The sequence below is a fragment of the Conger conger genome, chromosome 8 (genome assembly GCF_963514075.1).
Source record: "Conger conger chromosome 8, fConCon1.1, whole genome shotgun sequence".
Taxonomy (NCBI): Eukaryota; Metazoa; Chordata; class Actinopteri; order Anguilliformes; family Congridae; genus Conger; species Conger conger.
In genome coordinates, this window is record NC_083767.1 from 30,773,292 (window position 1) to 30,796,132 (window position 22,841).

General features: G+C 39.7%; 1 protein-coding gene across 4 annotated transcripts in view; it reads right to left on the bottom strand.

Moving 5' to 3' along the window:
- Positions 1 to 19,877, bottom strand: part of slc43a3b (solute carrier family 43 member 3b) — a 57,974-nt gene extending 38,097 nt beyond the window's left edge. Inside the window, exons 1-4 of one of the 4 annotated variants that reach the window (XM_061251707.1) lie at positions 19,770 to 19,877; positions 19,215 to 19,499; positions 18,805 to 18,934; positions 1,187 to 1,233 (exon numbers count right to left, since the gene is read on the bottom strand). In XM_061251707.1, coding sequence (XP_061107691.1) covers positions 1,187 to 1,233; positions 18,805 to 18,934; positions 19,215 to 19,401 — 364 coding nt within the window. In that variant the 5' untranslated portion in view covers positions 19,402 to 19,499; positions 19,770 to 19,877. Of the gene's footprint in view, positions 1 to 1,186; positions 1,234 to 18,804; positions 18,935 to 19,214; positions 19,523 to 19,679 lie in introns of all 4 variants that reach the window. The other 3 variants (XM_061251704.1, XM_061251705.1, XM_061251706.1) reach the window with 3 other exon arrangements.
- Between the last annotated feature and the right edge of the window lie 2,964 nt (positions 19,878 to 22,841).

Sequence of the window (22,841 nt, forward strand, 5' to 3'; positions counted from 1 at the left end):
TTGCCAGATTGTAATGCACTATTGTAATGTATAATGTTTATTCTGTCTGATTTACCTGTGTTCTGACCTGTTTCGTGTACCTCTACTACTGCCTTTTGGATTCTCCTTCTGTTTGTGTTTGACCCACTGTTCTTGGACTTTGTTTGGATTCTCGGTTTTTGGATTTATCTTCCTGTTTGGACTGCCTTCTCGTTATCAAACTTTCTGTGACTATGTTTTAGATTTCCTTTGCAACCGACCTTTGCCTGTTTAACCTGCCCGAACTTCAAAAAAGATTTTTATTGGAAATAATAGGAGTTCGCTACTGGGTTCATATTGTAATCATCTTATAATAAAATCTACCTGTTACTTCAAATAGTTCCAAAAACAGCCTAGCAGTCCAATGTCACCGATTTATGGTGACTAGGGATCAGCATATCGATTTCCCATATATACACTGCATGCTGACCACTATTGGATTTGCATACGTAATAACATAATTCTTGTAAAAATATATACCTTGGATTGGTGTAAACCGCACGCGAACTGGCTTTATAGCATATCCCTTGTCAAGAGGAAGAAGAGATACCAGCCAAAATATGTGTAGACCGTTGAGGATTAAATTACGATTGAACAAAGTTGTTGCTGTCAGCTGGTTCAATCATAATCATGACTACAGGGTGAAATCCTATGTTGTGTATGTGTATGTGTATATGTTAGGAATCTAAATGGTCCTATTTCAACTTAGCAGTTCTGGAAGCATTCCACTGAGGTGGAAGAATTGCACAGAGGCAGCACAATGATGGGAGCAAACAGTCCTGTATTAACTAGCATGTATCTTTATCAAACCTTGCTGACCCTGTGTCAACATGGTTAACACAGTCTGTTTTCTTTTGAGTTTCTCTATATATATATATATATATTTCTTTTTTTAAGTATATTTTATGCATTGGCAGTCAGGGGTGCCAATAATTCTGGAGCACACAGCACATGAATCACAGCAAATTCTAGTCTTGTTTATGTACACTGTAATGTCTTTTTGTAAAGTTTTGGCAGCATGTGTATATTGTAATCTCTCAAGCCAATAAAGCATAAAGGGGGAGGGAGTTAATCAAGGCAAACCATGGGCTCGAGCACAAGTTTTTTTATATAGCTTGTTAAATGCCACTGAGTCATATTTAAAGGGTTCAGAAATATAACTCTTTACCTGGGTGTGAAAAGGCAATCAGCAAGGTGCCAGTGGTATACAGTGATCTGGGGAAAGAAGCAGAAAGCATCACACAAATGAGTTTAATCATTAAAGGTGCACAGCTGGGCCAGAGCATCACACATTAAGAGCGCATAGCAAGTTCGGTCAGGAAGCTCTAGCTGCAGCAGCCAACCACATATCCTCATACTCAACCAATCACATACACCACCACAGGCCCTATTTTCTGGTTTCTGTCAAGTTTGTATTTTTCTGACAATCCAGATGCCTCTGGCAACTTCAGGACTTGCTGCACACCGAAGTGGGAGGAGAGCCACTGCCCAGGGTTTGTCAGTGAAGAGTGAGCAGCTCATTGTAATTTTGGTGTAACTTACTGCAAGTTTCCAGTCAGACAGGTCCGCGAGTCGCAGCCCAGTCTATTGCATATTGGTCATTTCTGGGCTTTCACATGCTGTTCACTTGTGCACATGATCAGCCTACTCAAAAGCCAATTATCAGCGTTTGTGGATCGTATGCTGTTCAGTTCGTATTTGATATAAATCCAAATTGATATTCAGATCCTGCTAGTAAAAGTTTTTTAGTAGGATCCGGACGCACTTCACGAGTGGTCTCAGCTGTTCGTATTGTGCACGGAAATGAAAGCACGTGGTTGTAAAGCTTGTTTTGTGCTTTTACTGTTCCATTAGTTTTTTTTCATTTTGCTTTCGAGTGGCAAAATTATTTTAATAAGCCAATTGAATATTATATTTATTCATATCATGAGTTGAATGTAAATAAAACAAGTTAACAAAGTTTACTATAAATAGGGTGTACAAGTCATAGATTTTGTTTCTATGGCTGACCTCTCTTTACATTTAAATTTATTGCTTTATTAGAAGATTTGATGCATGGAGTAGCCTACTTCGGAAAGAGCGCATCATCAAAGGCTGAGCCAATTTCTCCAACCATAGACCACATAAGAATGGTTTCAACTGCCCAGACACCTCCTTATGAGTTTGTGAAACATGTGAAAAGCACCATGTTCAGGTGCTTTTCATCATCAGCATCTTGGGTACTGACACAGGACAGTGAAAATGCTGTCCCCTCCTTGGTAATTCCAGACAACGTCTCTCCTATAGTTTTATAACTTTGCCTCTAGTTTACAGTTTTTAACAATTGGTTATACCCATGTCTGAATACTGAGTACACTTTTAATCAAACTCTGAACACAGTTCTCCTTATCAACATGGTGCTTGGCACAACAGTTAATATTGCATACAAAATGCACTAAAACTACCAAAACACTTCATACATGTCGCAGAATCAATGCATTCTACCACAACACTGGCTAAAGGTGTCACCCAATAAGATCACTTTGTCACTCATAACAGAATGACCTAAAAACTACAGGTACAAAATAAAAAATGCAAATTCAGCAAGGACATCAGATCATATACAGTGGTCAAATACAGTGTTACAATGAATATGTATGTGATCGAAAGCAGAGTTAAACATGAGACCTTTCTACAATTTCTAAAGCAAGATTACTTTTTATCTGTATTTTTTACTGTTTACAAATTATTTTTAAAAATAACATGCATTGGTCAAAACTGAAGTCACATTGTCAAAACTCTTCACACAGTCAGCGAAACCGAAGACTATGTGGACCAAACTGAATGATCTTTTCCTCATTCCTCTCTTGTGGATGTCAAGAGACTTTTGTGTGAACTTGTTCTGATCGTAGATTAAGGTTATAACTAGAAATCATACATTATTGTATTTTTTGCATTGTTCATCCGTTTCCGACAGTCATCATTTGTCAGCAGCACCGTTCATTTCAGAAGCAGAGAGAGATTTGGCAGTAGGCTACACGAAACAAGCCTACCTCACCTTGAGCCTTGCATACAGACACACACACACACACACACACACAGCTCTCTCATTTGTGTTCATTTAAAAAAGAATTACCTTGCGGTTAAAAAAACAAAACTGAAAGGTTGTGAATGCGCACTAAACCAATGAGTGTTGCTAATAAAAACTAGAGTTGATACAGTATAAAGTAATTGTTAAACTCATTTTGAGCACGCAAGGTGCTGTGGACTAATCTGATTTCACACACACACACTCGCTTTCCGTTTTTCTTTTATTGTACATTTGTAACCCGAAGAAAAACTACTTCAGCTCCTTATCTCTTTTATTGAACAATGTATGCCTAGCCTTTGATATGAGTCCTGATAATTATTGTAATTATAACAGCCTAATAATACTAATATAGGCATACTACTACTATAATAATAACAATATCAATGATAATAACAATAACCTTACCCATTAGTGAGGAAACTGTTAAACTGCCCATAAGCAAATGTAATCATAGTGCCTCCCCATGTACCGATTTAGAGTAAAAGTGAAAGTTATTGTGTTATTAGAAAATAACTTTTGCTGTCTTTCACACGCGAATGGAGAAGTCGCATCGGCTTCATAGCTGGATTTCCAACCAGGGTTGTCTGCATTCTGAGAAAAATGATCTCTTCAGCGGCATTGGAATTCAGTGAACCCAGTGCCGCTTAAGAGAGAATTTTTCCAACCAAAATTATTATTTCGCTAGCCAAAGAGCTTGCAGGACAGCACATATTTTCTGCATCACAGCTTGCGGTTCTGTGAGAAGGGTTCCCAGCTTAACCAATGCCACAGCAAATAAATTGAAAGCAACTTTTTTAATAACTTAAGGAAATGACCAATTTATAAGAATAAAGACTTATGTTAATATTAACCAGATAAAGTGTCACATTTTATGTTTGTCACGTCATGTTTCATGTTTTGTTATTGTCTTAGTTACTTTATTGACATGTCATGTATTATGTTAGTCTAGTCTCGCCACGTTTTTATGTTTTATTTCTTGTTATGTTTCATTTTCATGTCATGTTACGTTTCATGTTTAGTTGTTACAATTAAATTGTCTAATCACGTCACGTTACATAGTTTATTCATGTTGCAGTTCACAAACTTGTTATGGCACGATTTGTTTCATGTTTTGTTGTTCCGTTCATTGTTTAGCATACACTTTTTTGTGTCTTTCCCCAAACCTTGCGTTCATGCTTTCTCTCTCTCCCTTGCTGTAACTCACGCTTCCCTAATTGTTTCATTTTCCCGTGTCTACTTACTAATCTACTAAAGATTGGGTAATACTAATATTCTAACCATATATTCATGTTTACCTTACGGTTCTTGTGCATGTAATTTACTAATTTACTAACGCTAGGGCAGGATAGGTTTATTACTAACGATTACGAATTATCTTGTTAACATATCAATCCTCCACACCTGATTTCCATTCGCATGCTGCTCTCAAGCGAATTGTCTGCACCTGTCTACACCTGCATATAAGCTCAGTGTTCATGTCAAATCCTTGCAAAATTGTTGCCTCCTGATCGTCAGTGCACTTTTGAGTGTTTTTGCCAAGCCACTGTTTACCGTTATGATCCAAGCCTGTTTACCGACCAAAGTTATTGACTTCTGTTTTGTTGACCACTGCCTGCCTATACCACAAACTCTTGCCTGCTGTCTTTGTACTTTAGCCCCGCGGAGCGGACTTCGGTCTTGACTCTTGCACCGCCTTCGACTCTGAGCCTGCCTACGGTCTGTCTGCACTACTGCCCCGCTGACAGCTTTCCTGGTTACTGGAATTTTTGCATGGTATACCGATTTTGAGACTGCCTTCTCCCTCGGTACTGTACTTTGATTTTGGCTGGATTATATGTGTATGAACTTTTTTTCAAATCCCTTATTAAAACCCTGATGTGACTTTATTATACCATTGTAAATTTTGTGCATAAAGATTTATTAGCGATTTACCTGCATAACAGAGTGCAAAACAATAGTAGTTCTGCCTCAGGTGAAAGTCTTGGGTTTCAATGTACTGCAATGTATTACGGAGGACTGTTGAAACGACATCACTTCTGGTTTATGTCACGCCTACATTACATCACATTATTGGCATTTGGCAGACGCTCTTATCCAGAGCGACGTACAGTTGATTAAGCAGGAGACAAACCTCCCCTGGAGCAATGCAGGGTTAAGGGCCTTGCTGAAGGGCCCAACAGCTGTGCGGATCTTATTTTGGCTACTTATTGTGGATTAGAACCACCGACCTTTGCGTGTCCCAGTCATTTACCTTAACCACTACGCTATAGGCTGGCCTACTTCCAAATACGAGTAATGAATAATTGAATTGGTTTAAATGGATACGAGTAATGCACTATTCGCTCACACTATTGCGTGCTCAAAATGAGTTTAAGGGACACACTCAGGGTTAACAATTAAGTACTGTATAGACTAGTTTTTATTAGCAACATTTGTTGGTTCAGTGTGCAATGTAGTCATTTACAACATTTTAGTTTTGTATTTTGTACAATGCTGTTGTTTGGAACCCGTTCGTATACCACCACTATCCGCGTTGCGGATTTCAAATTTGAGTCTTAAAAGGGAATTCATTTTTAAATGAACACAAATGAGAGAGCTGTGTGCTATGTACTGTGTATGTGGTGTGTGTGTGGGTCTGTATGCAAGGCTCTAACTTAGGTAAGCTAACAGTTTTGTGTAACCTATTGCCAAATCTCTCTGGCGAACAGCCTGCTTGTGAAATGAACGGTGCTAATTTGACCACATTTAGTGTTTCACATCTCTTAAAAACCAATGAGATGTTTCTCACAGATTTTTCATATTTATGGATAAAAGGCTAGTAATTTGGGAAACAATAAGGGCGGCCTGTAGCGTAGTGGTTAAGGTAAATGACTGGGACACACTAGGTTGGTGGTTCAAGCCATAATAAGATCTGCACAGCCGTTGGGCCCTTGAGCAAGGCCCTTAACCCTGCATTGCTCCAGGGGAGGATTGTCTCCTGCTTAATCTAATCAACTGTACGTCGCTCTGGATAAGAGCGTCTGCCAAATGCCAATAATGTAATGTAATGTAATGTTTCACACTACATGTCAAAATATATAATATAATATATTTCTTTGTAGTTTTTGCAGTGTAACCCCTATAGATCTGTTTCTGAAATCACTGACACATCCACGTCTGCCTCCTGAAGGGTGCTTCTGATCTGTCAGACAGGTGTTTGGGGTGTTTTCATTCATTATGTGGAGAATTCTTCGTTCATCAACTGGAGAGGCCTTCCTTAGCCTACCATGCCCTTTGAAATTAGTTCACTAGTGCTCTCTTTCCTCCTAACCCCTTCGTACAGATTCCCAAATAGGCAACCCTCAGTGTTTTTTTCAGTGCTCTACTTTGAGGCTTTGTAATTCCAAAACTGAGTATCACAGAGAAATGGCTTGAATGATACAAGACACGTGTACAATTCAATACAACTTAATTCTGTTTACTTATACCTAACTTACCTAACTAAAGTGCTAAAAATACAAAAGAATGAGTTAAACCATTAACATAGCCACAGCTGGCCAGGCGTATCGCACAAATTAACTTCCAGTACTTACTATTAAAAGGTGACCAAATGTAAGGGGGAGGGAGAGAGGAAGGTTTTGGTGTTAGGAAAGAGTGTTTTCTCTTGGGTGGGTGGTTTATGGTTTCAGTTTGTTAAAAACCCCAGTAGTTGGCTGTGGCCTTTGCCTCCCCCTCCCTCTCCCCCTCCAACTTAAAGTAAAAACAGATGTGTGTTCTTTCTGTTTTTCAGGCAGTCTCTCCCTTTCTGTTCCACTCTTTCATTTAACTTATTTATTTTTTCAGTGGACGCCCTCATCTGTAGTGACGTATAAAGCACACATTTTCTTTTCCCAACAAAGTATTTATACAGCTGAATATTTCTACCACTGACCACTTCTTCTGCTATTGCTATGCTACCCCCTTTACCAAGGCTCTACTGTTTTTCTCCTGCTACCCCCCTTCTCCTATTACCTCCTCAAACTTCCTCAAAATCACAACTGCCTCAAAATTGCTTCTACCACAATTCCAGGGGCTTCCTGCTGTTTCCTCCCACACCGAAAGACATGCATCAGTATAGATATGTTAAGCCACCAAGCAAACCGCTGGCCAGCGAAAGCGTCGGCTGAGCATTGGGGTAGTCTGTCCAGGTACAGTGTCATTGCAGAAGGCATTGCGACCCCGTCAAGATTTTAAAAAATCAATTGGGAGCTTGTCTGTTGGCCAAGCCAATCAGCCTGTAGTAGAGTTTTGATATGGGTGAGGGGCATGGTGCAGAAGTGGGCCAGAAACCTACTCACAGGTACGGAACCCATTTTATTTGTATTTAGCCCATGCGTGTATCATGTCAAAAGCTATACACTTACAGCACTGCTCACTCATAATTCTGGTCAGAATTAGAAAGATAAAAAATATTTCTGTTTTTTTCAACCACGCTGATCCCACTATACAATGCAGTCCATAACTATTTGGACAGTGACACATTTTTTGACTCTGTGCTCCAGCAATCAAAGTTGAAATAAAACAATCACTATGTGGTTGAATTTGGTTATTACATCCATATTTAATGAACCATGTTGGAATTACAGCCCTTTTTTATATATAGTCCCCCCTTCCGGAGTGCACTTTACAAATACTTAGGACTGCACTGTACACACACGCTATGCAAACACAGCCAACACGCCATTTGCGCTTCTCCGCCTTCTGTCAAGGGACACGCATGTACACAGGCACAGACACACCTTCCTACCTTCCCTTTGTTAGCATAGTCCTTCCTGAGTAGATTAGTCCATGCATATGCTCTGTGTTTTTGGTTTTGGTTAATAAATTATTTTATTAAACCTGTGTCATTTTTGTTGTTGCATGAGTCTGAGACAAATTAGCACAGAACTCCATTCTTCAGATTGTCTAGTAAATCATTGATTTACTTGCTTTTGATCATATATTTGTATTTTTTTATTTTAACTGTTAATATTAAAGTTCCAAATGTATGGTTCGATATTCTACATAAGATACATTTTTTGAGATTGTGCGGTTATAATGTTTCATCAACATAAGTGCCCAGTGTGAGAATATGGAGATACGTAAATGAGGATAAACAAACAGGTCGAGGGCAGTGTGTTTTGTGCTACTAAGCTACATTGACCATGTCAACAGTGCTGTATTTAAGTTATTTTATTATTAATAAACAGAAAGAGAGAATTATTTTTTCTTTTATTATTAATAAAAATTGAGGATATTGATGGATAATTATCTATATTTTATGTTCAAACATATGGGAAATAATGTCATAATATGTTTTATTATTCAGTATTCACATTTTTTCTGAAACTCACAGGTGCCAAATTATTGGCACCCCTAACAATTATTCTAAATAAAATCAAAATGTATTTCTCCCTCTCTTTATTTGTTCCATCTGTGGCCATCCAGTTAAGGCCATTAAACTGCAACGAAGATTGACTTCCACTTTGTCCCAACAAGAATTTGAATTTGCCAAAATTCAAGGTCTTAAAATATGCCATCTAAACACTCAAACAAGTCTTGCCCCTAAAGTTGATAAAAGTTCTTCTTGCGCCGACAAAAGCACATATCTGTAATGGGTGTGGGGACGGAGGACCAGACGTGACCGAGAAGGGAATCTTAAACCACTAATATGATCTAGGGATCTCCCAGGTGATATAGGGAGCCACTGGAAGAGAAAGGGAAAAGAGAAAACTCCCTGGCGAAACACCAACAAAACTGAACCATAAATGTAGTTGAAGAGAGTCTGTATAGATTTAAAAGAGGTACTCCCGAAGACAGAAGAGTTTCTAAAGAACAGACTTGAATGGGGTTCTTCCAATCAGATGGAAGATAACCCTGAGGAATTCTCTACCTCTGTACCTAGCTCCTCACAAACCTTAGGGCGTCAGGAAGAGGTGAGAGAGAATTTCAGGAATCTGATACCGCATGCAAAATACGGGGCAATGCACGTCAGAGTGAGAACCCGACCAGGCCAAAATCAGAAGTCAAACCCTACTCTTGGTCCTAAGTAAAAGGGAAGTTCCTGAATGTCTTTAAAATGTAAAGGAATCCAGTCTCCCAGGCTGTCTCTAACTGGCTAGGTGTCTGAAGAGAAATGCAACACTCAAGCCCAGAACAGAGGGACAATGAGGCTTAAATGTGTAGGCCGCCTCCCAATAATACATAATTAATGTAGTAATCAGTCTGTACATGGATGCCTATAAACAAAGGCAGCAATCTGCCCGCGTGTGTAAGGTGGGGCGTGGGGTGCCCCAAATGCAGACACCAGGGTTCCTAAAAGCTGTTTGTGAACGAACAACCACTAAATCTGCAAAGCAGACTAAAGGGGCAGGAAAACGAATAGATAAAATGAGGAATAACCTTCAATTGAAAACTACCCCACCAGGGAAAAACCTCTCACAAAGAGAAGGATTTTGCAATTGGTAGTATATTTCACATGTGAACACATGATTACAATTATTGTTACCTATAAGCCCCCAAACATCGCTGCTTGCGTCTATCTATTACAGTTCACTGATGTCGTAAAATCCGTAAAAACGAAGGAGCTTGTTGTACTGGGTGACATTAGAATGGACTGGAACGACAGTTACTGCAACAAAGCTTGGTCTTTACCAACTAATCAAGGAGCCAAATTTGTAGTTCGGTTCTTGACCTTATATTTACAAACCAAACCACCAACTATGCATTATCTGGAGTCATACACACAGCGATATCAGATCACTCACTTATTTATGTCGCCAGGAAAGCACAATCGTCACTATGTCCACAAAATACCTAATCAAAACTATCTCAATTTAATTCTGAAATTAGAGCTACTTATTTCAACAATGAACCGACACTTGAAAACCCTGAACAAATTATTGTTCTATGACAGAATAGAGATGATACACAAAAAATACATCACTGCTTACAAGGTACAATCTCGACAGATAAAATTACCATGGATAGATGTTAAAATCATGCAATTACTGAAACAGGTAGGCTCTTTCTCTGAAAATGTATAGATTCTCAAAATCATTGGAGAGTAAAACACACTTCATAGAGATCAGAAAAAAATGTTCCACAGAACTATGTAAGGAAAAGGCTGTCTATTTCCAAAATCAAATTATTCAAACAGCCTCAAACCCCAAAACATTATGGCAGACACTGGGGAAAATGAGAAGAAAAAGAATGACAATATTCAAATTTCTCTAGAATGTACTGACTTATCACAGAACCTGAAAAGGTCACAAGCATTTTGAGTGATTATTTAGTTTCTTTGTTAAAGAACTGGATTAAAAATTTGATGCTCCCCCATTATCCACCTGCTTTCTCCTCCACACCTTATCAGTTTGCATTCTCTAAAATTACACAAAATGAGCTGATTGATACTGTGAATTCCATGAAAAAACCCTATTCCTATGATATCTATGGTTATAATATGCATTTTAATAGTGATAGTGACTGCTTTGTGCCCCTCTTTCGGCAGCTGATGAATCTTAAATCTGAGGATCCAACTCTTGTCTCTAAATACAGGCCAATCCATACATATCCATCCTCCCAGTAATATATATAACCTTTATTTGACTAGGAAGTCACATTGAGATTAAAACCTCTTTTACAAATGAGACCTAGCCAAGACAGGGTCAAATAGCAGCATAACAAAATCACAATCACGAGAGCATTACAATGAAGTACTATCCATAAGTATGAAGGTATATACAATTCCAAGTGCCTTACAATACACACAGTATGACAGAACAAAACACATAGCAGTGAAATGAACACATCAGTGTTATTTAAAACAATTGCAGCTAACCGTGAGAACATCCATTATTCTTATTTTAAAATTGTTTAATGAAATAAAAGAATCAAGTTTCAGCTTAGCCTGCAGCTCGTTCCAGGACCAAGGGCCACTGTAAGACAAGCATGTGCTTCCATCCTCTGTACGAAATGAGGGGACTGTGAACTGAAGCCATTTCTGCAATCTCAGGTTATAAGATAAAAACTTCTGACTTAAGTATGTAGGGAATTTGCCTAAAATAATCTTATAAATTAAAATGTACCAGTGTTGTAGCCTACGCAAAGTAAGGGATGACCAACCAGTCATGCTGTATAAAGAGCAATGATGAGTCCTACAACTACAGTTCTGTGATATATCTCAATGCTGAGTGAGACAGGGGGTTGAGCTTGGTTGAGGAGGAGGCGCACCTATAAGTAGTATCACCAAAGTCAAGCTGGGGCAGAAATAGGCCAGAAACTAACCGTTTTCTTGATAACATCAAAAATACAGTGGGATGTAATTATTTGATCCCTTGCTGATTTTGTAGGTTTGCCCACTAACAAAGAATGGAACTGCGTAGAATTTTAATCATAGGTACATCACAAAATAATCCACATGATATAAGTATTTGATCCCCTACCAATCAACAATAATTCTGGCTCCCACAGACCAGTTAGTTTTCCATGAAGAAGCACTCCTAATCTCAACTCATTACCCAAAACACCTGTGTCAACTCGTTACATCGTTATGTAGCTGTATAAAAGACACCTGTCCACACAATCAATCAGATTCCAACATTTCCACCATGGCCAAGACAAAGAAGCTGTCTAAGGACATCAGGGACAAAATTGTAAACCTGCACAAGGCTGGGATGGGTGACAAGAAAATAAGCAAGCAGCTTTGTGAGAAGTTAACAACTGTTGGAGCAATTATTAGAAAATGGAAGAAACACAATTCACCGCCAATCTCCCTCGGTCAGGGGCTCCACGCAAGATCTCGCCTTGACCTCAACAAAGGTTGCCAACAAAGGTTTCTCCGCCAAGTGTTAAGTCCTATTGTTCTATGGATCAAATACTTATTTCATGTGAAAATATGATATTCAATTTATAAAATATAGTTGTTATTGTGGATTATTTTGTGATATTCGGTCTCTCAATGTTAAAATGTACCTATGATTAAAATTCTACACAGTTCCATTCTTTGTAAGTGGGCAAACCTACAAAATCAGCAAGGGATCAAATAATTATTGCTCCCACTGTACATACAATAGAGCCTATAAGATCCATAGCAACCACCCTGGACTCACCATTGCGCTGCACTTTCACATTCTAACGCCTTGACTTTCCAGAACCACACAATTCATTTAGCCATTAAATCTTACTTTCAGATCCAGAACAATCACTCTATCACTTACTGTTCTACTCCCAAGACAGAACACAACAAGACAGGAACGCCAGATCACTTTCACTTGCACTTAATCCTGTATTGGCTTATAAAAACTACAGCCAAAGATCCTTTTTTCACACACACACCAAAATTTTGAATGAGATCCCATATCACATCAGTGTAATATCCTCTATTTCACACTTCAAACAGGTATAAAAAATTAATCTGATGGAAGGACAGACTTGTAACCACTGATTCTACTGCAATATACTACATTCACCACCTATCTACTCCACAACACCACCGAAGCCCCAAATGCACTTGCCACATCCTGTTTCCATTGTTTTCTATCCTTGCCCCCAAACATGGTTTTGCCCTCTCTCTTATGTCCTTCCTATTGTTCCTATCCCCTTTGTCTCCCTCAAGTAGTTGTTTAATGTGAGTAATGTGTTGAACTGTCTTTTATGTGCTGCAGAACAGGAACCTGCTGAAAATCAGGCCTGACAAACTATAACATGTTTTTACCACCTTTTATTCTTTTCCTGTATAAATAAAGATAAGAAAGAAAGAAAATCCCTTTGTCAACCATCAGCATGGGAAAAGCCAAGAACTGGCAATTTAGGAGACACATATGGTAATTGATCATCACAAGTCGGGTACTGGGTATGACGAAAATACATAAACGGTTAAACATACCACTTAGCACTGTAAGGGCAATAATAGAAAGGTGTAAAACATATGGAATGGATGCAAACTTGCCAGGAAGAGGACGCGAGTGTATATTATCCACACAGACCGGACGGAAGATGGTGATGGTGGCCATAAGTAACCCAAGGAGTTTAAGACCTGCAGAGATTGGTTATGTCTTGGAGTCACCAAGTCTAAGAAAAATAGACTCATGATTGAATCATTAATAAAGCATACTGAACAAGCCAATAATTCTGGAGTTCACTGTATTTCCACAGAAGGAGTTTGAAAAATGGTGGGACTCCCTCTGAACCCAATACACGCACTATAGGCTAACTGACAAGTTCACTGAATGTTCACTGTTCAAGAATGCAAATAGATGAAAATGAGGAGGTGGCTTTAGGGTAGTGTGAACACTTTGTCGGAGAGTTGTGACTCCAAATGTTGTAAACAGACAGCCATGTGCTTCAAATAAGCTATGGTGCAGAGCTGTTTATGTTCAACATCAAATCAGGATTTTATAAAATGCATAGTTGTAGGCTAATTAGGATAAAGGATGCTGTCATAAGTTTGTGCATATGGACATTTTTGCTAAAGAGTAATGTAGGCCAATTTTGGTGGTTTTGGTCTGGTGGTTATTCACTTTTAAATTAGTTTACTAGCAAACTAGCTAAAGCTACTGATTGTGCTGAGCGTAGTTGTGACAAGTTTGGACAATAGCTATCTGCTTGAATTGTTATTTTACATTTAGTTTGTGGTGGATTTTCTGGGGCACGGATGGTGCAGTGGGTAGCACTGCCGCCTCACAGCAAGGAGGTCCTGGGTTCGAATCCCCGTCGGCCGGGGCCTCTCTGTGCGGAGTTTGCATGTTCTCCCCGTGTCTGCGTGGGTTTCCTCCGGGTACTCTGGTTTCCTCCCACAGTCCAAAAACATGCAGGTTAGGTCGATTGGAGAGTCTAAATTGCCCGTAGGCATGAGTGTGTGAGTGAATGGTGCGTGTGCCCTGCGATGGACTGGCGACCTGTCCAGGGTGTATTCCTGCCTTTCGCCCAATGTATGCTGAGATAGGCTCCAGCCCCCTGCGACCCTGATCAGGATAAGCGGGTTCAGATAATGGATGGATGGATGGATGGATTTTCTGGATGGCTGTAACGTAAATAGATTAGTGAAACATTAACTAGTGGAGATTTATTTTTCAATATCGTTGGTGTCATAACTTAGATTTAGGATATTGACTGCCCATTGCCCCCTGCAGAGCACATTTCAAGACAGTGACAGCTGAATGTTATTGTAAAATGATTGTCCAGGCCTGTTTCATTAGTTTGTTTTTTAAAATGATTCTGCTGAACCACAATTCAAAAGCAATGTCTGATTTTCATTGGTTAATTTTCAGTAAATTTTTATTTATTATTACTTTTGTCAGTTTCAAGTTATTTCAGTGACCATTGTGGGTTTCTCTTTCATTAACAGAGGGGTACCAACAATTTTGTCCACGTGTGTATTATCTTACTATATCTACTATTATAACTATTAGAATTTAAGTAGCTTATTTTGCCATTTGTTACAACGACTGATATGCCAAAAAACACATTGCAGGTGCTCCATTCTGCCATGCGTCCCCCCCAATGTTGAACAGAAAATGATGCCCTTATAGATTATAGATTCTTATCATGGTAAATTAATATTCTTTCAAATATATTTTGCCTTTATATTCCATTTTACATTTTTTAAAGCAGTGCCAGTCTACCTTAAGAACCAGTGCTACTTGAGTTTCCAAAGCATAAGAAGCATCTTACAGTGGTAGCGTGCGGGACAGAGGAACCAAGCGCAGACTCAGGGGTAATGAGAAAAATGGCAGGTTTAATGAAGCAGGCTGAATAAGGGGCAGACAGAGCGTGATCCAGGCCAAGTTCAAAAACTGGGTAATAAGTCCAAAACAAAGCAAAGGTACTGACCTTGAAAACAAGAAATCCAAAATAGAATACTAAGGGGTGACAAGACAGGAAACAGACAGAACAGAAAATAAATTATAAATATACTTCCAAATCCTGTTATAAATTAAATGAAATAATCGGATAAAGACTGAGAAATCATTATTGAAATGCCCATGGTGAAAGGAGTAGCCTACTTTGCAGATAAGCTAACTAATAGTCTGCCAGGAATGGCACTGTTAGACTATTATACCATCTCTTATAGATGGGTAGATGTATTGAATAGGCCTACATCAAAGCTATTTTTAATTAGAATTTGCATCAAAATGATAATGCAAAGATTTTTGAAAGATGGATAATATGGTCACAATAAGAAACCGTCATTTCAAACGTAGTTTCATTTTCATTTAAATTATGGCAGGGTTTTGTCAATGAGGACGAGAAATTGAATACAAAATTGACTTTTTCAATTTACATCTTAATATTGTCAGATATAGTACATACATTACGTATATGGAATGAAAACTAAATGTAATTGCCAACAGGAAAACACAGCGGTGTAGTTGCACAGATTAGAGAGGCTGCCCCAGACATCAGATGGACACATGGCCACTACAAAGCCTTGGCAATGAAAAAAATGCCAGAGGATTTAAAAGCTGTTCTGGGCTCGACTAATGAATTCACTTCTCGTCAGTGTTCTTTGGAATGAAATTGGCAGTGAACCTGTGCAACGATTGCTACATATCAAAGTCAGATGATTATCAAGTGGTTTTTTGCAATGAAATGGGAAGTGAATATGTATAACTATTGCTGTTCATACCAAAGGCAGATGGCTATCAAGGGGTAAAGTGCTTACGAGGCTTTTTGAACTGCACAAATGTTTTTATATCAGCAAGTCTATTTGATGGTCCATTTGATGGCTAGCAAACTGGTCCATATAATCCACATACTGGTGGATTATATAGTGGATTTATTCTTATGTTTGAATGAGCTAAATATGGAACTACAGGGTCGCTCTTTGACAACCTTTGATGTGACTGACAAGATCACTGCCATGAGAAAAGCTGCAGCTTAACATTTTTATTGTGAACCTTTGGATTCTCAATTGAAAAGTTAGTTGAAGAAATGTTTTCATATAAAGGTGTTTACATATCAATTCATATAATTTCATCCTAACATGTAGGCTATTATCAAAGAACAGTTTATACTGTATGTTGACCGCATCAAATGTTATAGTGGTTATATTATAGAATGATTGTTTATTTATAAAATAAATTGCAAATTGAATCACAATGCAATGTTGGTCTGAAAATTGCATTTAGATTATTTCCCAAATTGTTCAGCCCTAGCTTCCAGAAAAAAGCGGCCAATGTCACTATCATTCTTTTCTCTGCTGTCCATTTACATGAAAAGTAAGAGGCGGGGTTTAATTTTGTTTTGGAGGAGGGTTTCGACCTGTCCACTTACAAATGTTGCTCATGTTAGAACATTAGAAAAGTGATTGACAGGAGCGGAGTGTGGTTAACTAGCAACAGCAGAAAAGGTGCATCCAGCACTTTTTACAGAGTAGGCTTAGGCTTCATTAAATTATACACATAATGCACCTCGCATTTTCAAACCAATAAAGCACGTTTGATGGAATCAGCCCCTTATGCAAACATCTTAAGCCTTTATCCCAAAACTGGCCATTGCCGGTTTGATCCCACCTGCTGTATGTCGAAGTGTCCCTGAGCAAGACGCCAAACCCCCAAATACTCCTGACGAGCTGGTTGGTGCCTTGCATGGCAGCCAATCACCGTTGGAGTGTGTGTATGAATGGGTGAATGAGAAGCATCAATTGTACTGCACTTTGGATAAAGGCGCCATATAAATGCCAACCATTTATTCCAAAAATTGACCATTGGCCTGTTTTATTTGTCAACTTCTGCAATCGGATCAATATTATGACCATCCATTGACATTGTATTTATATTTTTGATAAATACACAAAAAATATAATCTTTCACTCTTGATGTTTATTTGCGTCCCAGACAGTTCAACAGACAGGAGAGTGTACTATGGCACATTACTAGCCTAATATTATGCCGTTAAAATGGCAATGAAACTGCAACATGACTTGTGACCGACTTTTTGTTGGTCATAACTAGGGTTGAAAAGGGAGAGAATTTTCCAGGTAACTACTGAAAAGATTACATTATTCATAATTCATAGGCTTATCTAATTTCCTGTCTTAAATGAAAGGAAAGGATTACTACTGAATGTGCGGGCTACTTGTATTACTACAGAATGTTCGAAAATGTGTTTTCTGGCTTGAAGAGCAATGCATTGTGGTTGTTGTTATGATAGGACAGTTGTAGCTTTGAGATTTCCGGCAGAGAAGCGATCAGTCAGTACTGAACTACTAAACATGCTAAGCTTCTTGTACGGGGTTTTGTACCCTATCCAACAAGGTATAATGTGTCATATTCAGGTGACGGACAGTTTAGGAATATCGCTGCGTTCGCATAACAGAATGAATACGCAGACGTGCGTAAACATCCAATGAGCATTTGGGTTGCAGGCAAATCTTTGTCCAACATAAATCTATGGAGAATACACTAAGCTTTCACTACAGGAAACAGCATTTGGTCGGTATTTTTTTTGCCTGACCTCACCGACCTCAAATAAAATACAATTTATTTGCCACATTGCAAATTACATTTTTTACATTTCATTAGAGCACAATTGGTAGGACAAACAGAACAGTATTACCAAACCATAAAACCATCTCTCTCTGCCTCTCCCTCCAATCATACAGAATAAACACAACACATTTCCAATCCTCCACCTCTGGATGTAATCTCTCTGATTTCTGTCACCCAGAGCCCACCCATCAGCTCACCCTTCAACTAGGATCTGTGTCAGATTCGCTCCCTCTCACTTTCTCCCTGTTTTTCAAGCCCCTGTACTCATAGAAACCCAGACTGTGCATCTCACTTTCACACATGAAGCCAAGTTCTATAAACCCCTCCCGACCTCTCCCTGCTAATCTAATCTCACGCTTATTGAAATATACAGAGCTGCAAATTTGAGTGTGTAAGCATATGTGTGTGCACATGTGCATGCGAGTGTGTGCGTGTATGTGTGTGTATATGCAGATATGTCCTGTGTGTGCATGCATGTGCATGTATGTAAGTTACATGTCTGTATGTGTACATGTGTACAAGGGTTGGATCTATAAAAGCCAGACATCCTTCCTTCTTCACATATTGGAGCCAGAGGGAGGGGGAGAGTCAGAGAGAAATGGAGAGGGGGCGGGGGGGAGAGACAGAGAGTACTCTGTTCTCTTCATTAGTGAATAGTGTGTTTAGTTTAGGAGTATACTAACAGCTGGGTGACACAAAACACTTGGTCTCTATGCCGGCAATTTGGACTCACATTAGCGTTAAACGCAATTAGGTGTTACAATGATGCAGACAAATATGTATGGTACAGCATGTTTCAGGGAAAATGGACAGAGAAAATAACCATTTTCCCTTTTTTTCTTTTATAAGGACACAAATCTTTACTGCATCTATCCGCTGTTGATTTTGAGTGCTCATTTCCTCTCTTTAATTTTCTAAAGAAGCACACATGGCACCCAAAGGGGCACACACCCAACATTCACCTCCTCCATTGTCCAGTACAAAGGAGTCCTGCTTTAAACTTCAATTACTTCCAGAAATACAAACAGCAGACAACACATAAAATTAAACCTTCAGTGTCTGATATTATAAGTGAATGAAATGTGTGTCTTTGCCCGTGACAAATTATAGCATTCTAATCACCATCAAACCCCTGTGAACATACCCCCTCTCCTCAACACTCTCCAGTGTTGATCCAGCTGGCTGAGATTTAGCGAGCCTTAGTAAAGAACACTTCCATGAACTCACATTCCCAGAATCCTGGCGGCCATGGTGCCAAAGCGATCGAAGAGGAATCCATTGGGAAGAGTCAGGAAGTTATTCATGAAGGAGGCAATGGTGAAAACTAGGGAGAACCGCTCATCCTGACCGCTGCAGTCTGAGGGGGAGGAAGGGGGAGTCTTTTTAAAAACTCGCTTTCTGATATGACCTGCATTTGCTGTTGTCCTATAGCATCACATTAGCCCACATTTGCCTACTTCTAAAGCACTTTTTTATTTTAAGTTTATTTTAATTGCCTGCTTGATATTCTTGTATATTTTGTGCATTATTAATTTTGTCAAACTGTTTTTCTGCTTTCACTTTGAACATAATGTTTGAAAATGACTTTCTAAATCAAGTTATTATACAGAAGTGCAGGGGCATCCAGGTAAACTCACCAGTGTAGTATGTGCTGTTGGGTCCCGTGACATTCACACATAGGTTGCTGAAGTACCCCTCAGCCTTCAGGACGAACACGAGGGAGGCCCACCCAAAAACAGCCCCAGCGAAACACAGACACTCCAGCAGGCCAGAGGCCAGGGTGAGCCAGCACCGAACCTTTGCCCCACTCAAACACCCAAACATCTTCAGCCCACTCTTCTGCACTTCCTGAACACCCTCTCTTCTTCTCTCTTGCTCTCTCTCACTTCTGTTTTCCCTTGTTCCTTCAGTCTTCTCTTGTCCTGAAGGATGGAAAAAAGAGAGACTGTGGGAAAGAGAGAAAAATGTAAAAGGAGGAAAATTGCAGAATTGGTGTGGAAGCTGAACGCTCACAGAGATAATGCATTTCACTCAAGTGACTGCAGTTCACAGCAATGGCTGTAGCCTCGCACTCAGTGTGACAAACAATGAGAAGAATTTACCTTACAAATAGAATGTGCAAATTACTGAGCCAATTTCTGTTCAAAAGGGCTGAAAAATAACTCTGATGAAAGAATGGTGAAGCTGCTTACTTCAGTGGACAGTAATAAGAGTAATAAGCATTGGGCAGAACTTTCTGTCACTCTTCTGTGGTTTTCCTTCCTTATATAGTCCTCCCCTCCATGCCTCTCCTTCTTTCCTCTCACAGCCCTCCTCTTTTTCCTTCCCTCTTTCATTTTCATCGCTTTCAGCTCAGACTGTCGGAGGCAGGCATTCTAAAATTCACAAGTATATGCATGAGTATGTATATTGGTGAGGATACTGCTTGTGAGAATAGAAAATATTAGTTATCTGTGGGCTCTGTCTCTCTCCCCCTATATTCTCCCTCTCTTCTTCTCTCCCAAATGCTTTCTGTCTCTCTGGCTGTCTCTCCTGCCCACTCTCTCCCCCCTCTCTCTTCCCCTCTCTTTCTCTCTCCCACAGTCTGTCTTGTTCAAAGGTCTTTCCTCCCTACACACAGTTCAGCTCAGCAATTTGACACATTATTCAAATGGTGTGTGTGTGTGGGGGGGGGGGGGGGGTGTTAACACAGAACTCGACATTATGGAAAATAACTTGTATGAATGTGTTTACATTTAATTGCAATTAATTTTACAGGTACTCATATCCAGCAGAATAGAACCTATGATAGGGATACATAAAATGTTTAACAAATCCTTTAAAAAGCATCATAGCATGAAACTATCCATCAAATATATGTTGAAGTTAGACTGGTTGTAGGGGGTAGTAAATAGAGAACAGGTAGGAGAGACATTAGGCGGCAGCTCTGAAACAGCAGAGAGCTGCTGCGCTGGGTCCCTGCTGGAAGCCAGTTTGCAGGTTAGACGGTTGGAACTATAACCGCTGAACACACATGTATCCGTCCTTAACACACATGTATCTACCTTTATATTCAGAAGGTGCGCAGATCACTGCACTCAACCAGCTGAAGATGGAAGGATACATGTGTGTGCACATGATACCTTGTGTAAATAAGACAGCTTCGGATAATATATAATATATAATTTATATATTGAGACTGTCAGACACAGTCTCAATATTTAAATCTAGATTAAAAATATTTTATAGCTTGGTGGGGAGGCATCATCAGCAGTGTTTAATTCTGGACATGGGTGATAGATGAGGAGAGTGGTTATTTAGAAATCCACATGTGAGCGGTGGTACTAAGCATACATCAACATTGCCAGTGGGGCAAGCTACAACCTTAGTCACCGGGTAGTTATGGTACATGCGTTCTGTTCTGTGCATCTTATTCTAAAAAAAATAAGAAAAAAAAACTATCATTTATTTCAGATTTTTCCCCTTTTCTCCCAATTTGGTTGCCAACTGTACCCCACCTATACCAATTACCCATGTTATCTAGGAGCGACATGGCTCAGGCAGTAAGAGCAGTCGTCTGGCAGTCGGAGGGTTGCCGGTTCGATCCCCCGCCCGGGCGGTGTCGAAGTGTCCCTGAGCAAGACACCTAACCCCTAAATGCTCCTGACGAGCTGGTCGGGGCCTTGCATGGCAGCCAATCGCCGTCGGTGTGTGAGTGTGTGTGAGTGTGTGAGTGTGTGAGTGTGTGTATGAATGGGTGAATGGAGAAGCATCAATTGTACAGCGCTTTGGATAAAGGTGCTATATAAATGCCTGCCATTTACCATTTACACCGCATACATACAACCATGTCCCCCAAACAGCATGAATGGATCTAACGATACGGAGCGACACGCCTTCTCCAAGCCAAGCATCATCTCCAACTGCTACTTTGACTCCGAGGCGATCAGGGTGCTGTTGTTGTATGCAGTGAGCCTCCCCCTGCTGAGTCCTCCCCCCTCCCTTGGAGTGGCGAACCAATTATGCCGCTCCATAAGATTCAGCCTCACAGTCGTGGACTGCAGCAGCCCTGGTCCTCCCTGGCCCACACTGTGACACATCATGGACTACAAATTCATTCCCCTACCCTCTGAACTCCAGACTGTACAAACCTCCACATGGACTTTCTAGTTTACCGACTAGTTCAATACATCAAACCAGAGGAGGATGGGCATGTCCCTATGCCTGGTTCCTCCCGAGATTTCTTCCCATCGGGGAGTTTTTTCTTGCCACTGTTTCGGGGTTTTTCTCCCCATTAGGGAGTCGTTTACCTAATATGCTATTTGGGGGATTACGGCTGATGTGTTTTATTCCCTTATGTGTTACTCTGCAAAGACGCTTTACAGAGTGTGGCCATGACTGTGTCCTTAAAATATCAGTCTAGTAAACATACTGTCGACTGTTTTGTAATTGTACTGTGAAAGTAAGACATCAGTAATAAAAAGCCCCCTGCCTCTTCCTGATTTATTGGAGTGTGAATGGACCCAAAGATAGCTCCACCTCTGTGGGACCTCCTAAAAAGTATAGTTTACTTAGTCATATTTACCCAGCAATTACATAATCTACCCACATTATGTAGATTATGTCACTGCCGGACAGCTGGACAATACCTACCTACCTAAGACTCCTAGATTACTTTGTTGAATTAATTGTGCCATTGATATGACATAGTTCTGTCATATTTGACAGTAGGTATGAAGTGCTTGTATGCATTCCATTTTGCCGCCAAACATGTTGATGGTGTGTATGGCCAAAACGTTCCATTTTGGTCTCACCTGGCCATAGCACTCTCTTCCTGTCATAATAGAGGTTTGGCAAACTCAAGATACCTGGTTTTGTTTATTGTGCTCTGCCTTGCAAACAGTTTGGCTGTTTTATGCTTTTTTTTTAGACTTGGTGACCCCAAGACTCAACCAATCTCTGGAATTCTTGAACTGTGATCCTTGGGTTACTAATGGCCTCACCATCTTCCTTATAGTCTGTGGGGTTAATATGCACTTGCATCCTCTTAATGGGAAATTTACAACCATTCCATAAGTTTTACCCCTATTTATTATTGCCCTTACGGTGCTAAGTGGTATGTTTAAGCATTTATGTATTTTTTTCTACCCATTACCCAACTTGTAAATTTCTGAATTTCTAGTCCTTTAGCTTTTTTGCTGATGATTGGCAAAGGGATTTTGCATTTTTTATACTCTAGTTAAACAGGAAGTGATGAAATGAAAGAATATAGTTCCTTTAAGGCC